This window comes from Hemitrygon akajei, chromosome 22 (assembly GCF_048418815.1).
Source record: "Hemitrygon akajei chromosome 22, sHemAka1.3, whole genome shotgun sequence".
Classification (NCBI taxonomy): Eukaryota; Metazoa; Chordata; class Chondrichthyes; order Myliobatiformes; family Dasyatidae; genus Hemitrygon; species Hemitrygon akajei.
In genome coordinates, this window is record NC_133145.1 from 61,041,999 (window position 1) to 61,059,365 (window position 17,367).

General features: G+C 39.4%; 1 protein-coding gene across 2 annotated transcripts in view; it reads left to right on the forward strand.

The window, feature by feature from the left end:
- cep112 (centrosomal protein 112) overlaps positions 1 to 17,367 on the forward strand; it is a 531,702-nt gene that overhangs the window by 340,034 nt on the left and 174,301 nt on the right. For both annotated transcript variants that reach the window (XM_073026401.1, XM_073026402.1), the window contains exon 21: positions 2,833 to 3,063. In XM_073026401.1, the coding sequence (XP_072882502.1) occupies positions 2,833 to 3,063 (231 nt within the window). The remainder of the gene's footprint in view (positions 1 to 2,832; positions 3,064 to 17,367) is intronic.

The window sequence follows — 17,367 nt, forward strand, 5'->3', positions numbered from 1 at the left end:
AGAAGGTAATGAATGTGAAATACGGTGTAAGATTGAAAAGGGCCACGGGGCTTTGAAAGAACTGAATTTTGTGGAGGTAGGAGAGGAGACCAGCTGTTAATGATGCAGAGGTGATTATGGCAAAGCTGAGGCAGAAGAAGAAATAATGTTATAAAGAGATGTTTCACTGATGAAGACTGGACTGCAACAGAATTTCATGCTAGTACTTATTAAGAGGTCATTGCTTGAGATACTGTAACAATAATTTATAAAACTATACGGCATTGGTCAGACTGCACTTGGAATATTGTGAGCAATTTTGGACTCCCTATTTAAGAAATGGTGTGCTGGTATTCAAGAGAGTCCAGAAGAGTTCATGAGAATGATCCAGGAACAAAAGGTTAATGTATGAAGAGCATTTGATGGCCCTGGGCCTGTACTCGCTGGAGTTTAGAAAAATGAGAGGGGCTCTCATTGAAACCTATTCAATAGTTAAAGGTCTAACTAGAGTGGACATGGAGAGGGTGTTTCCTACAGTGAGGGAGTCTAGGATCAGATGTCACTGCCTCAAAATAGAAGAATGGCCCTTTAGAACAGAGGTGAGCAGGAATTTCTTTAGCCAGAAGATGGAATTCATTGCCACTAATGCCTGTGAGGCTAAATCATTAGATATATTTAAAGCAGAGATTGATAGGTTCCTGGTTAGCAAGGGCATTAAAGGTTATGGGGAGAAGGCAGGAGAATGAGGTTGAGAGGGATGATAAATCAGCCATGATTAAATGGCAGAGCAGACTTGATGGGACAAATTACCTGATTCTGGTCCTATGTCTTATGGTATTAATTAAATAGATAAGAATAACAAACAGAAACAGCCCTGTTGTGATGGACAACTAAAAAGAAACTCCTGAAGAACATGGTGTGATCAATGGTATAAAGAAATTTAGAGAAAGATATCAAAGGATAAAAAGGGAGCCTGTTCCAGTGTCTTAGACTATCATTTATGACTTTGTCCATTTTATTGCTGTGGAAAACAGATTGGAAAGATTTAAACATGGCAATGCAAGAAACATGTAAGCAATTCTGTGAGAGGGAACTTGGTGATGAAATAGCTGTGTTCAAGAGCATTGAGGTCAAACCCTTTATCCTGAAGGGTGATGATAGGAATTTTGAAAGGAATGGGGAAAAATACCTATGGGGACTGAATTATTTACATCAAAAGATCAAAATACTACAGCATGAAGAAATCAGAAAATGTTTCACAGCCAATAAAGGGCCTTTGGAAGTGCCATTACTGTTGTAATGATGCCATACCTGCAGATAACATTGCACACTAGCAAGTTCCACAAGCACCAATGACCAAATCTTTGGATTTAATTTGTGATGGGAAAAATATTGCCTTAAGACATTGAAAGAACTCCAGTGTTTCTTCATATCAAGCGATGTGATGTGTTCCTTCAGTTACAGAATATAATTGGGCTTAGATTAGCTGGCTTCTCAACTGAAACATGGAATACCCAAAAATGCAACATTCCCTTATTACCCCACTGGAGCATCATTCTAGGTTACATACTCATCACACATTTATTACAATGGATTCTAGTTAATTGGACCATCAGTTAATCGGGGAGCTGCTTATTTAAGCCAGCTCTTAAAGAATAAAAACTAATGGAGAAAATAGTCTAGATTCCCTTCCTTAGTTTGAGGCACCATGCCCACCATGCTGCTAATTGGGGCAGGAAGCTGCTGTTCCCGAACATCTTCTGATTAGTGATAGTTGGGTGAATTTTGTCACTCTTAGAAACTGCACTGTGCTTAAAGCGGTTGTGTGTGTTTGTGTTCAAACAGCAGTGTTTTTTGTCACTGATAGTTGGTGAGAATAGGTAGTAAGACAATTCAGAACTGTTTTGTTCACTACATTTTCAAGCAATCAACCTTGCAAATGCCGGAAACAGGACTGAAAATGAAACGATCATGCTACTTCAACAAGTTAGGAAAGTATTGATAATCATCTTGAATGTTACAATGAAAATCAAGATTTGAAGGACTCAAATCATCAAAAAGATTGTTTGAAGCCAGTCCATTAGCTACGCTAGGTGTCCGCACTGATTTTGTTCATTTACAGTCAACCAAAAGAACATGACAGTATACTCTGGATTAATTCCTTGGTCAATAATTATTAAGATACAATAGTATCCAATAAAACACAGTTTTATAGTACTGTAGAGGTATTTGTTGTGTTCTAATTTGTTCTGTCATTTGAATATGTAATTTGTTCCTGAGTTAAATGGTAGTTTCTCTTCTTTATACCTTTTTAGCTTTTCCATGAAACTTCAGCTAATCGGGGCAACTGCTTAATTGGGCCAAAATGTACTGGTTCCAATGTGTCCCAATTCACTATACCACCTGTTGGTAACGGAGTCTATTTGGTGAATGAAAGTTGTGCGTGAATCCTGACCTACTTTGGTTTCTTTCAAGAAATGATTTCAAACATAGAAAATCAGGAAACTCATCTGTATTTCTAAGTCAAGTTTATTTAATCATATTTATTAGCTTCCCAAAGGATTCTGCATTGTGATTTTGGGGAATTTCAGCTCAGCTGATGATATCTGACCACTATGTTATATGATTTTTGTCAACAGATTAAAGTTTGAGCAACCATGTGTGAAGAAAATGCAGGAGTTCCCAAAAAGGGCTGTATTTTCTTGATAATTATTTGAACTTTACATTGAAAAGTAGCTTCCAAATCAAATAATTTTGATCAAACTGATTATGAAATTTAGACATGATCTGATCACCAAATGTATATTTGTGATTGAATGCTATGTTTAAGACAGACTGTTGCTGCTTTCACAGACTATTGGGGAGTTGGAGGCCCAAGTCCACCAGCTACGTGAAGAACTTATCCAGGTTAACTCACAGCGAAAGCAGCAGTTGGTTGAGTTGGGGTTGCTACGTGAAGAGGAGAAGCAGAAAGCTTTGCATGATCATGAAGCTACTGTTAACAAGCTGAAAGCTGAGATGGAGAGGGTGAAATTGGAGTTGCAGAAGACAAATGCAGCTGAAATGGAACAGGCTGCTGAACAGGTAAACTGTTCTTTCTTGTGTTTGTATTTTCTACATTCACACACAGCCAATAGTCAATGAGCCAGTTTGTGTATGATTGAATGAAGCAGGTGGTACAAGAAGTCCAGTTTATTTAAAATAATGGACCTTCACAATCGCATTGTGCACTCATATGTCATCTCTGAAATAGGAAAATGTCCCAAGATATATCATGGGGACAATTATCAAACAGATTTGGCAGTGCTACACAAATCGCTATAAGTCAGTTTAATGGAATAATCTTTAAGAAGCTTGTTAGAGAGGTGGAGAAATTTACGGAGGGAGTTCCAGACCTTTAATGTATTTTTTTGATGTTTCAGATTATCCTATTTTTCAATTATTGCATTATAAGAGTTACAAAGAGCCTACATTTGTGATGATTTACAAGATTAAAAGAGCATTTTTCATTATTAATCAAGTGGTTTAGAATGATGGAAGAAGGGATGGATAGGAATTTAAAATTGTAAACTATAAAACATTTAAACTATTTTTCCTGACCTTCATTTATCCAAGAAGTGAAAAACAAAGCATGCTGCAGATAATTCTCCACTTATGTCCAGCTTTGGAATACATTTGTGAAATTCAGTGAATTAGATTATTTTAAAAAAATCAAACAGTGATTCTAATTTTAACTGCTTCTTTAATCATCAGGCTTTAAATATCACGCACTTGGAATGTTTATTGGCTGAATTCTGATGTATTTTTGTTGCTGCAGTCATGTTCAGAGTAGTGAGCATAATTTTATTTGCAACATCAATTGGCCTGTGATGTTGTTGTTTAACTAATAAACCAAACTGGATTAATAAAGGGTATTCCAAAGATAGCTTCACCATAAACCAGCATGTCCACTTTTCATGACAGAATTTATGTTGTTTTTAGTTTCCAAAGCTTCACATTTCAAGATTTCCTGGCATGCCTTTAGTTTCTTGCAGTAGAAGATACATGAGTTTTTTTAAGAGATTATGTTTGTCTCAGTTAATTGACTTAACTTGCAGGAAAATATTTTAAGAACTGATGGGTTAAAGTCATATGTCAATAGTCAACGGTAATGTTTTCTCATGAGAAAATCTAACCACAGGAATATGCTTAATGTGATTCTAATTGAAGTGTTTTGTGGTCCGCTACGTTTTTTTTAAACAAGGCTCTAAACAAAAATATTCAAGTTGGAAGTAACAAGTCAGTACAATATGTCTGTGATAAGAAATGTTTAGTGGTGTTTTACTCACCAAGGGCAAGAATGAGAATATCACATGGCTTGCTAAAATGTCTTGTAAAGAAAGTTACATTGGTAAAGATAAAGGATGGGATTCTTTTCTGAGTGAGGTCCTGGATCATCAGGTGGGCCAAGACATGCTTAAAACAATGTTGTTACCGCTGCCATTTTAAATGAATGCCAGTCTAGGGACTGATGAATTTGCTATTATTGTGTCACATGGGAGAATCATTTGATTAAAGTGGCCACCTGAGAAAATGTTTGTAAACTACATATTATAATCCACATATTGATTGGGACTCCCATACTGTTAAAGGTCTAGACGAGTTAAGAGTTTGTAAAATATGTTCAGGAAAGTTTTCTAAATCAATATATATAGAGGTACCGACTAGAGAGGATGCAATATTAGATCTCCTATTAGGAAACGAGTTAGGACAGGTGATGGAAGTGTGTGTAGGGGAACACTTTGGTTCCAGTGATCATAGCACCATTAATTTCAACTTGATCATGGATAAAGATAGATCTGGTCCTCAGATTGAGGTTCTGAACTGGAAAAAGGCTGAATTTGAAGAAATGAGAAAGGATCTAAAAGGCGTGGATTGGGGCAGGTTGTTCTCTGGCAAGGATGTCATTGGTAAGTGGGAGCCCTTCAAAGCAGAAATTTTGAGAGTGCAGAGTTTGTATGTTCCTGTCAGGATTAAAGGCAAAGTGAATAAGAAAAAGGAACCTTGGTTCTCTAGGGATATTGGAACTCTGATAAAGAAGAAGAGAGAGATGTATGACATGTGTCGGAAACAGAGAGCAAATAAGGTACTTGAGGAGTATAAAAAGTGCAAAAAAAAACTTAAGAAAGAAATCAGGAAGGCTAAAAGAAGACATGAGGTATCTTTGGCAGTCAAGGTGAAAGATAATCCAAAGAGCTTCTACAGGTATATTAAAAGCAAAAGGATAGCAAGGGATAAAATTGGTCCTCTTGAAGATCAGAGTGGTCGGCTATGTATGAAACCAAAAGAAATGGGGGAGATCTTAAATGGGTTTTTTGCATCTGTATTTACTAAGGAAACTGGCATGGAGTCAACGGAAATAAGGCAAATAAGTAGTGAGGTCATGGAACCTATACAGTTTGGAGGAGGAGGTGCTTGCTATCTTGAGGCAAATCAGAGTAGATAAATCCCCAGGACCTGATAGGGTATTCCCTCGGACCTTGAAGGAGACTAGTGTTGAAATTGCAGAGGCCCTGGCAGATATATTTAAAATGTCGGTACCTACGGGTGAGGTGCCGGAGGATCAGAGGATAGCTCATGTTGTTCCATCGTTTAAAAAAGGCTCTAAAAGTAATCCAGGAAATTATAGGCCGATAAATTTGACGTCGGTAATAGGTAAATTATTGGAAGGAGTACTAAGAGATAGGATCTACAAGTATTTAGATAGACAGGGACTTATTAGGGAGAGTCAACTCAGCTGTGCATGGTAGGTCATGTTTAACAAATCTATTAGAGTTTTTTGAGGAGGTTACAAGGAAAGTGGATGAAGGGAAGGCAGTAGATGTTGTCTATGTGGACTTCAGTAAGGCCTTTGACAAGGTCCTGCATGGGAGGTTAGTTAGGAAGTTTCAGTCACTAGGTATACATGGTGAGGTAGTAAATTGGATTAGACATTGGCTCAATGGGAGAAGTCAGAGAGTGGTAGTGGAGGATTGCTTCTGTGAGTGGAGGCCTGTGACTAGTGGTGTGCCACAGGGATCAGTGCTGGGTCCATTGTTATTTGTCATCAATATCAATGATCTGGATGATAATGTGGTAAATTGGATCAGCAAATTTGCTGATGATACAAAGATTGGAGGTGTAGTGGAGAGTGAGGAAGGTTTTCAAAGCTTGCAGAGGGATTTGGACCAGCTGGAGAAATGGGCAGAAAAATGGCAGATGGAGTTTAATACAGACAAGTGTGAGGTATTGCACTTTGGAAGGAAAAACCAAGGTAGAACATACAAGGTAAATAGTAGGGCACTGAGGGGTGCAGTAGAACAGAGGGATCTGGGAATACAGGTACAAAATTCCCTAAAAGTGGCATCACAGGTAGATAGGGTAGTAAAGAGAGCTTTTGGTACATTGGCCTTTATAAATCAAAGTATTGAGTATAAGAGTTGGAATGTTATGATGAGGTTGTATAAGGCATTGGTGAGACCGAATTTGGAGTATTGTGTGCAGTTTTGGTCACTGAATTACAGGAAGGATATTAATAAGGTTGAAAGAGTGCAGAGAAGGTTTACAAGGATGTTGCCAGGACTTGAGAAACTGAGTTACAGAGAAAGGTTGAATAGGTTAGGACTTTATTCCCTGGAGCGTAGAAGAATGAGGGGAGATTTGATAGAGATATATAAAATTAAGATGGGTATAGATGGAATGAATGCACACAGGCTTTTTCCACTGGGGCCAGGGGAGAAAAAAACCAGAGGACATGGGTTAAAGGGTGAAGGGGGAAAAGTTTAAAGGGAACATTAGGGAGGGCTTCTTCACACAGAGAGTGGTGGGAGTGTGGAATGAGCTGCCAGATGAAGTGGTAAATGTGGGCTCATTTTTAACTTTTAAGAAAAACTTGGACTGGTACATGGATGAGAGGTGTATGGAGGGATATGGGCCTGGTGCAGGTCAGTGGGACTAGGCAGAAAAATAATTCGGCACAGCCAAGAAGGGCCAAAAGACCTGTTTCTGTGCTGTAACGTTCTATGGTTCTACTGGTCTAGACACACAATGGACATGATCTTCACAGGAGAAATAAAGGCAGCATTAACCGGCCTATGTAACCTTTTTCAAACACACCAAAACTTTGGTGTTCTTCTACGTGGAGAGACTGGAAATTCTCCTCAAGTTTGCTGCCCACAGAAATTTGTCCCCATCTTACATCTGCTTTATGACAGTATACGAGCTAAGATCGTAATCAACAAGTTTATCATGAGCCAAAGTTTCTGAAGACCAGAAATACAAACAGAAAATACTGGAAATCATCAGCAAGTCAGGCAGCATCAATGGATTGAAGTGAATTGATTTGTATTGAATTGACTATTTCTTACATCCTTCACATTTTTTGAGTAAAAATCTTTACATTACATCTCTGTCTAAATGTGCAATGTGCAATCATAGTAATTTATAATAATTATAATAAACAGAACAGTCAAAATAACATAGAAATACACTCAAATAGCATGAATTAATCAGCCTGATGGCCTGGTGGAAGAAGCTGTCCCTGGTGGTCCTGGCTTTTATGCAGTGGTACCATTTCCTGGATCGTAACAGCTGGAATAGATTGTAGTTGGGGTAGCTGGGGTCCCCAATGATCCTTCAGGCCCTTTTTTTCACACCCGTCTTTGTAAATGTCCTGAATCATGGGAAGTTCACAACTACAGATGCGCTGGGCTGTCCGCACCACTCTCTGCAGAACCCTGAGATCAAGGAAGGTACAGTTCCTATACCAGGCAGTGATGTGGCCAGTCAGGATGTTTTCAATTGTGCCCATGTAGAAAGTTCTTAGGATTTGGGGGCCCATGCCTAACTTCCTCAACATCTGGGGTGAAAGAGAAGATGGAAAAAGAGAGTTAACATTGCTCTCTCCACATATGCTGCCTTATATTTGCTATGTTTTTCAACATTTCTGTTTTAATTTCAGATTTCCAGCATCTGCAGGTTTTTAAAAAAAATTATTAGTGAAGATTAAAAAAAAGATTTTAAAAAAAAAGCTGCATTGTTGCCATAAGACCGTCAGAAATAGGAACAGAATTAGGCCATTTGGCCCATCAAGTTTGCTTTGCCATTTCATCATGACTTATCTATTTCCCTCTCAGCTCCATTCTCCTGCCTCCTCCCCGTATCCCTTCATGCCATGACTAATCAAGAACCTATCAACCTCTGCCTTAAATATATCCAATGTCTTGGCCTCCACAGCCACCTGTGGCAACAAATTCACAGATTCACCACTATCGGGCTAAAGATGTTCCTCCTCTTCTTCATTCTAAATGGACGTCCCTCTATTCTGAGGCTGTGTCATCTGGTCTTAGACTCCCCACCGTAGAAAATGCTGACACTTGTTTTGATCTTTCCTGCAACATAGCTGCTTCTAGCTTCAAAAATAAATCGTCCTGCCGTAGTGGGACCACTCTTTAGAACTAGTGAAAAACTATTCAATCCATGGCAAGTACCCTCCAGCTGGGACTGGAATTGGCAAGTGTTCAGAAGCTAGGCTCCAAACCATTGCCACCAACACAAGAGATTCTATAGATGCTGGAAGTCTTGAGCCACACAAAATGCTTAAGGAACTCAGCAAATCAGGCAGCATCTTTGGAGGAGAATAAGCATCCATCAACGGAATGTCAGGTGTTACCTCTTGGAGAAGCATATTCCATCTGGGTAGCCTCCAACTGCATGAACATTGATTTCTCTAACTTCTGGTAATTTCTCCCTTCTCTCTCCTCTCTTTTTTCTATTCCCCATTCTGGTCAACTTGTATAGAACTAGCAAGAATGATTCTGGTTTCTGGTCCCTTCCTTTCCTGTCTTGATGAAGGATCTCAGGCCAAAACGTTGACTGCTTATCCCCTCCATATACGCTGCCTGACTTGCTGAGTTTCTCCAACATTTTGTGTCTGTTGCTCAAGATTTCCAGCATTTGCAGAATCTCCTGTGTTTTGCTTTCTGGGCCCAACCAGGTTTAATGATGCCCTGCTTCTCATGCAGCAAAGTGAACAAGGAGGTAAGAGTATACTTCTGGTTTAATCACTGTGTGTATCCAGAAACTACCAGACATACAGTTCCGTTCCCATTGCTTCAATTCTTCCAGGCACTTGGTCCCTCATGCAGATCTTATCATTTATTTCCTGAATGTTATTCTTCAGGTTCAGTGCACCTGAGGTAGTGGGGTAAGGTTCTAATCCCGTTCGAGGCTTGAGTACTAATGAGGTGCTAAATTGAGTACCTGTGTGTACTCTTGAGTAGATATGAAATATTTCATGACTCTCTTAAAGAGAAAAAGTGGGTGTTTGAGTGCTCTGAGCAATATCTGTCCCTCAGTCAACAACCAAAGGCATCATGGCTTATTGCTATCAAATTATTATTAATATGTAGATCAGGGGCCACATTTCTTTGATCACAACAGCAACTAACTTAAATACTTCAAACGAGGCAAAAATGCTTCGGGATGTACTGAGGTCCTAAAAGATGCTGCAGTAAATTAAGATTTTTTTCTTCCAATCTGAATGTCATTGATGGCAACAGAATCCTAACAGTGACCTGTGACTAAAGTTGTTCAGGGACCTAAAGCAAATCTGCCAACATAAGGTTTCCAGAAACCTACAACAATTAAGGATGCTGGTGAACAATTAGAGAAATATAACTAGCCCAGTGTATAAGGGAAGAAATTCATGTTTCATATTATGAAAAGGCTCCTTGGATGCTGAGACACTAAATATTGGAACAAAGATCTATAATGTTAAGATCCACAATGAAGTTAAGGCATGATTTTCAATTTAAAATGTTAAAGGAATTTAGACAAAGCAAAGAATTTTGTGTGACAGATGTTCAAATTTCTAAAATCTTATATAGAAAGAGAATGGTTTTAATAAGAATTCAGCTGCTTTCTAAAGATGAGGAAGGATCAAATTTCATATATGAGATAGCCAGAACCTAGTTATTTTGGTTTTATTTCTGAAGCACCAGTCTTTGGATGTCTTTCGGTTCTATCTTCAAAGATGTGCTGTCACATGAGAGTAAAATTTTGCACATACAGTACCATTCTTCATTCTGCTTGCTGCGCTGGTGTCTTTGCATGTCGTCAGGCCTGTGAAGATTTGAATTTTTATTGCAGCTTTCTGTCTCCTGAGTTTTACCTAAAGCTTTGAAGTTTTTTTCTGAAGTGAAATTGTTTAGCTGTTTTTCATGGCTGGTGGTCTGATATTAGTCACCTGATCCCCAGTGGACTAGCAATAACACTTCTGAATTTATTTGACAGTCATGATACATAAGTAATTGTGTGGTGGTGGGGGTAGGGAAATGTAATGGGTATGAATCTTACAGTTTTAGTAGGAGGGGGCCTGTGTTTAAGCTCCAATTTCAAATGTTAGCATTGTTGAAATATTTCTTCTTTACATAGTAAATGAATTTGAACTGTATTTCTCAGCCAAAAAATCTCACCTCCACATACTTATTAATTCCTTCAGCTGAGCCCTTAAAAGATAGCATGAGACTGATTTTCTGTGGGATATTGTACTTGCATAGCAATGATGAAAGAAAAACAAACCCAGTTGGTGCTTTCATAATTACTTTCATGGCAGCAACCTGTAGTTCAGTATTAAAATACTATGATCATATCATATGACTAATGCACATGGACACCATACTAACATCTAATGGGTGTATATAGCTCAGAGTAACCATTAAATAGCCCTGCTAAACCAGTAGTATAAATTTGTTCAGTAGGTGGGGTGTTGAGTTGAAAGCTACATGTCTGTAGAAAGTTCCTTTCTGTTTTTATAGCCAATAGTACTTTTTGAAAGTTCATCACTGTTGTAGGAAACACCACAGACAATGCTGTTGCAGTCTTGTAAAATTTGCCTGTCAAAAGATAGTCATAGAGCACTACAGCACAGAAACTCCATTTGACCCATCTAGTCCATGCTGTGCTATTAATCTGCCTAGTCCCATTGACTTGCACCTGGATATAGCTCTCCTATCCAAATTTCTCTTAAATGTTAAAATCGAACCTACATCCACTACGCTGGCAGCTCGTTCCACACTCTCATCACCCTCTGAGTAAAGAAGTTCCCTTTAAACATTTCACCTTTCATCCTTAACTTATTACATCTAGTTTTAGTTTCACCTAACCTCAGTGGAAAAAAAACTGCTTTATTTACCCTATCTATACCTCTCATCATTTTAATATTATGTTGCCTGATTTTGTTATTTTGCCTGGTTACCTGTTAATAACTTAAGAAGAATTGAAATAGAAGCAAGAGTTGGCTAATTAGCCCTTGTATCTGCTATGCAACGTAGAACATAAAACATTACAGGACAGTAAGGGCCCTTCAGCCCACATGTTATGCTGTCCTTTTAAGCTTCTCTAAGATCAATCTTACCCTTCCCTCCTACATAGCCTTCCATTTTACTATCATCCATGCATCCATGTGCCTATCCAAGAGTTTCTTAAATGCCCTAATGTATCAAACTCTACCACCACTCCTGCACTCCTGGCAGGACATTCCATGCATCCACAATTCTTCTGTGTGAAAATAATTACCTCTGACATACCCCCATGCCATCATCCAATCACCTCAAAATTATGCCCCCTTGTCCATCCAGTGAGTCCATGGCTAATCCTTCTTCTCAGCCCCACTCAACTGAACTAACCCATACTTCTCCAACCTCTGTAGATAATATTCCAGGTTTGATAATAGCAGTATAACATATTTAATCTTGAGTTCAAAGTCTCTTGCACTGAAGGCCAATATACTGTCTGTCTTCCTCATTCCTATGTGGATATTAACTTTAAGTAAATTGTGTCCCACTGGGCACCAATTCTTTCAATCTCTTACCTCATTGTATTCCATTTGCTCTGTCCTAGCCAATTCACTAATTCTGCTATGGCTCAGTCCTGACAATTCCATAGCTTAGTGTAAACTTTAGTGTATTACACCCAATTGCTCTCATCCAATTCATCAATACGTATTGTCAAAGACTGGGTTCCAGCACCGTGCCGGTCCCTGCCTCACAACCCTGATGTTAGTTGCACTGTGACATTTGTCGCACTGTGGTTCAGGAATTCACTTGGCCTCATGCTGCTTCATTATTCTCTTGACACCAAGAATACTTTACTGCAACATTTCATTAGGCATCAGATCAGATTTGGATTTATTTACCACATGTACATCAAAACATACAGTGAAGTGCATCATTTGCCTAACCAGCACAGCCTAAGAAAATGTGGGGGCAGCCCGCAGTGTCACCACCATTACGGTGCTAACATAACATGCCCAAAATGTTCAACAGAACAACAAAATAAAAAGACAACAAAAAAATAAGCCCCTTATCTACCTACCCACCTATTCACTCCTTCACAAACTGTCAGGCCTCCAATCCCAGTACAGGCCACTTCTGCACCTCCATTCCTTGGCTCCAGACTCACAGGGACGAGCTTTTTAATTCTAGTAAGTTGATAATATAGGGGTGTGAACCCAGTATATGAAAGCACATTGTGCATTGTAAAATTAGAGAAAATGTTCATGAATGCTTATAAAGTAAAAGAGTAACTAATGAAAATGTAGCATAATTAAAGACCAGAAGGCACATGAAGACAGAAGACCTGGCTCAGTTCTTAATGAGTACTTTCTGTGTGTCTTCACATGGGAGCAGAATATTAGGACTTTAATTGAGGAGGAGCAGCACTTTAAGGTGTGGAAAGATGTGAACAGAGTAAAATAAACATTAAAGACTTTATCATCTTTGAAAGTGAATTGATCACCAGGCTCAGAGATTGGGTAGGACAAGCAAGGACATTATTTCCAGAGGTTTCCACCATTGTCTTCCAGTTGCCTATGGCTTTACATGGTGTCAGGAGACTAGATGACTTAAAGTTTGATTAATTTGCTTAAATAAGGAATTTATTGGCTAATTAACTTCTATTTTCTTTATTAGATGAAGCATAGAGAGAGAGATCATATTACCACTGTATACAAAACTTTATAGGCCACAGGTTTACAGTAACTTTACTGCAAGGATGACATAACTAGAGAGAGAAAATGGGTCTGTGAGGTTGTTGCAAAAAAGTGGAGAATTTTAATTGTGGTAAGATTGGTTAGGCTCAGGTTATTTTCTTTGGAACAGAAAAATGATTTAATTTGAATTGCAAAAAATGACAATATGTTGAGATAACGTGGATAAGAAAATCCAATTTCCATCAGAAGAGGGGCCAGTAACTATTCTAGTGAACAGGCCTCACACAGTCGGGATACACAACTGCTCCTCCCTTCCCATCATCCACAACATGGGCGTCCCCAGGGCTGTGTGCTGAGCCAATTGCTGTACGCTCTGCTCACACATGTCTGCATGGTCAAACACCCAAACAATTATACTGTCAAGATTGCTGATGACCCAACAGTGGTGAGGCTCACCACCAACAATGATGAGATGGCCTACAGAGGAGCTGGAGGAGTGTGAAGCCAGAATAAGTCCAATGCACCCAAGAAAGCTTACCAATGCCTCTACTTCCTGAGGAGGCTGAAGAGAGCTGGACTTTACACATCCATACCCATGTCATTCTGCAGTAGAGCATCCTAACAAGCTGCGTCAGGGCGTGGTACAGAAACTGCACAGCAATGGACAGGAAGGCACTGCAATGGATAATCAAAACTGCTCAGCACATCACCAGCCTACTTACCATCAGGGACATATTATAGAGAAAGGTGCAGGAAAAGGGCTAGTGATATCATGAAGGATCCCATACGCCCTGCTCATGGATTGTTTGTCCCACTTCCATCAGGGACGATGTTACGTACCATCCATGCCAGGACCACCAGGCTCAAAAACAGTTACTTTTCCCCATGCAATACTACTTTATTAATTCCTATCAGCCAGACATACAATCAACCTATATAAACAAGCTGCCTTATCTACTTTTTCTTATTTTTTTATTATTGTTCTCTGTTTTTTGTGTTTCTTTTTGTGCTCTATCAAATCTGAAATAATTATTTAATTTTCTTTAATTTGCTTATGTACAGCAAATGACATTAAATAATCTTGAATTTTAAACCTTATTGAGCAGAAATTTAAGGATATCACATAAGATCTCAAGGATATAAAAATGAGAGGCCTCTTGTGGGTACAGAAGGTTTAATTTCCTTAACTGAAAGATCAGCTTTCATGGGGCAAGAGGATCGGAATGGGAGTTACAGGGTGAAAAATATACAGGATGAGAGGATAGAAGTCAATGATGACAGAAACCCAAATCACATCTACAAGTTGCTTGCATGACCATTTGACACACCTTAGACTGAGCGTAATGAGGGAGATATTACTTTATTCTCTGCATGGATGTGTGGGTTGCCTCCCACCCTTCTGTTCTCACTCTTGACGTTGCTTATACAAGCAGCGAACGCAAAGTTGGAGGCCAAGTTAACCACCTGCCCCACAATATGAATAGAATGCCTGAAGCTGTAATATTAAAATGAGAAACATAGCAGCTCACCATGAAAAATCCACCTGTCACGTAACTGGTTGGCCAGGTAACATCTGTTCAGCGACTGCTTATGCTTGATAGTTCAGTTTTGTTGCTTCTGCTTTGACCTGAGTGACAGATCAGTCACACCACAAAATTACTCAGACGATCTTATCTGGTGAAGGCAATTATTTCTGCAGCTGTACTTTACACCCACTTGGTAACAGGACCTTGAATTCTTAACAGAGGGAGAGAAGTTGCATACATTGCACAATGTTATTAATAGCTGAGTGTTTAGTTTTCTTGTCCTAGACCTGCAGGAACTAGGAGGAGATGAAACTTTCAAGGAATAGTTAGGACAGTAGAGTTGAAAATTAGATTAGATGGCAGCGCTGACTCAAGAGCCCACTTGGTCTGGTCCTCTTCTATTTCTCATGTGTTCCCAGACAGTGTAAATATCAAGGGTGCTTTTCTTCATTGGTGAGCTTAAGCTGAAAGATAAAAGCTCCAACTGTATACTTTGTGGCACATTATATCTTTCATTACCAGATCTCAGTGTTCATTGGGCAAGAGTACACAAATACTGAAATGATAAGAAGTAATCTTAAATATAAATGTAATCTTCATTTAAAAAATGCTTGACATCAAAATATTGAGCTTTAAACAAAATCATAAGGGCATTTGAAATGGAACTAGGTACTGGAGTCACTATTCCACCTTATGTATAAAGCAGGTACCCTCTGCTTTAAGCAGGCTTCAGTTATACCGGTGCCTAAGAAAAAACGTGACTATCATCTAGTGGCACTTACATCCACAGTGATGAAGTGTTTTGAGAGGTTGGCGATAAAACATATCAGAATCAGATTTAATATCACCAGCGTATGTAAATTTGTTAACTCCTACCTGAGAAATTACTTGGATCCACTCCAATGTGCCTACCAGCACAACAGGTCTACAGCAGATGCCATTTCATTGGCTCTTCACTCAACTCTGGAACAACAGGTCAGCAAAAATACATACATCGAGGCGCTCTTTATTGACTCCAGTTTGGCATTCCGTACTATCATTTGCTCAAAACTAATCAATAAGGTTCAAGATCTTGGCCTCAATACCTCCTTGTGCACTGGATCCTCGATTTTCTTACTTGCTTATTTTCTTACTTACAGTCAGTTTGGATTGGCAACATCTCTTCAACAATCTCCATCAGCACAGATTCACCACAAGGCTCTGTGCTTAAACCCCTGCTCTATTTGCTGTACATTTATGACTGTGTGGCTAAACACAGCTCCACTGCCATATTTAAGTTTGCTGACAACAACTCTGTTGAGGATTGAATAAAAAGTGGTGATGAATCAGCATATAAGAGGGAGACTGAAAATCTGGTTGCATGGTCCCACAACAACAACCCTTTAGTCAATGTCAGCAAGACCAAGGAGCAGATTATTGATTCAGGAGAAGGAAGCTGGAGGTCCATGAGCCGGTCCTCATTGGGAGCTCAGAAGTGGAAAGGGTCAGCATCTTTAAATTCCTCAATGCTATCATTTCAGAGGCCCTGTCCTGGGCCTAACACATAAGTGTAGTTACGAAGAAAGCATGGCTGCACCTCTACTTCCTTAGGAGTTTGGCATGAAACTTATAACTTTGACTAACTTCTTTAGATGTGTGGTGAGAAGCATATTAATAGAATGGAAACACTAATGCTCTTGAACGGAAAATCCTGCAAAAAGTAGTGGATACGGCCCAGTTCATTATGGATAAGCCCTTCCCACCATTGAGCACATTGACACAGAACGTTGTCGCAGGAAAGCAGTATCCATCATCAGGGACCCCTACCACCCAGGTCATTCATTTTTCTCACTGCTGCCATCAGGGAGAAGATATAGGAGCCTCAGGACTCATAACACTAGGTTCAGGAACAGTTATTACCCCTCAACCATCAGGCTGCTGAACCAGAGGTGATAACTTCACTTGCCCCATTACTGAACTGTTTCCACAACTCAATTTCAAGTACCCTTCATCTCATGTTCTCAATATTTATTTAATATTATTATATCTTTTTTTCTTTTTCTATTTGCTCAGTTTGTTGCCTTTTTCACACTGGTTATCCACCCTGTTAAGACCATAAGATATATGAGCAGAATTAGGGCTTTTGGCCCGTCGTGTTTGCTCCGCTGTTTCATTATGGCTGATCTGTCTCCTCTCAGCCCCAATCTCTTGACTTCTCCCCATATCCTTTCATGTCCTGACCAATCAAGAATCTATCAATTTTGCCTTAAATATATGTTAAGACTTGGCCTCCAAAGCTGCCTGTAGCAATGAATTCCACAGATTCACCACTCGCTGGCTAAAGAAATTCCTCCTCATCTTAGTTCTAAAAGGACACCCCTCTGTTCTGAAGCTGTGTAAAGATGACGCCAGCAAACAGTGATTCCTCAGGTGACATCTTCCAAATAGCCAATCTCTTCAATTATTTCAATTTTTCTACGCATTCTGCTTGTTCTTTTTGTCTTGATTGTGTTTCGGAAACTGTTTCAGCCTATTTTGTGTGGTTTGGAGTTCAATCAAATGATCTAGCGCTCTACTGTACAGAGAGGACTGCAAACACTAGCTGTTTCGTGCAGAAGACCAAAGATGGGGCACGGGGCCATGATCAACTCCATTTCAAAGCATGAAGAAGATTGAAGCATCGAAGTTAATGCAGATGAGGTCAACAGCCTCTCTCAGAAGCCATGGGTTGACAGCAGTTAGTGACTGGGTCAGTGACATTCAGAGGGCCATAGATTGGCGTTGCAGTGGTTGGTCTTCACGGAAGGACTAAGTTCGAGTGGCCTCGATTCTGACTGGAGTATGTTTTCAAAATTCTGAGATTTATGTGATTAT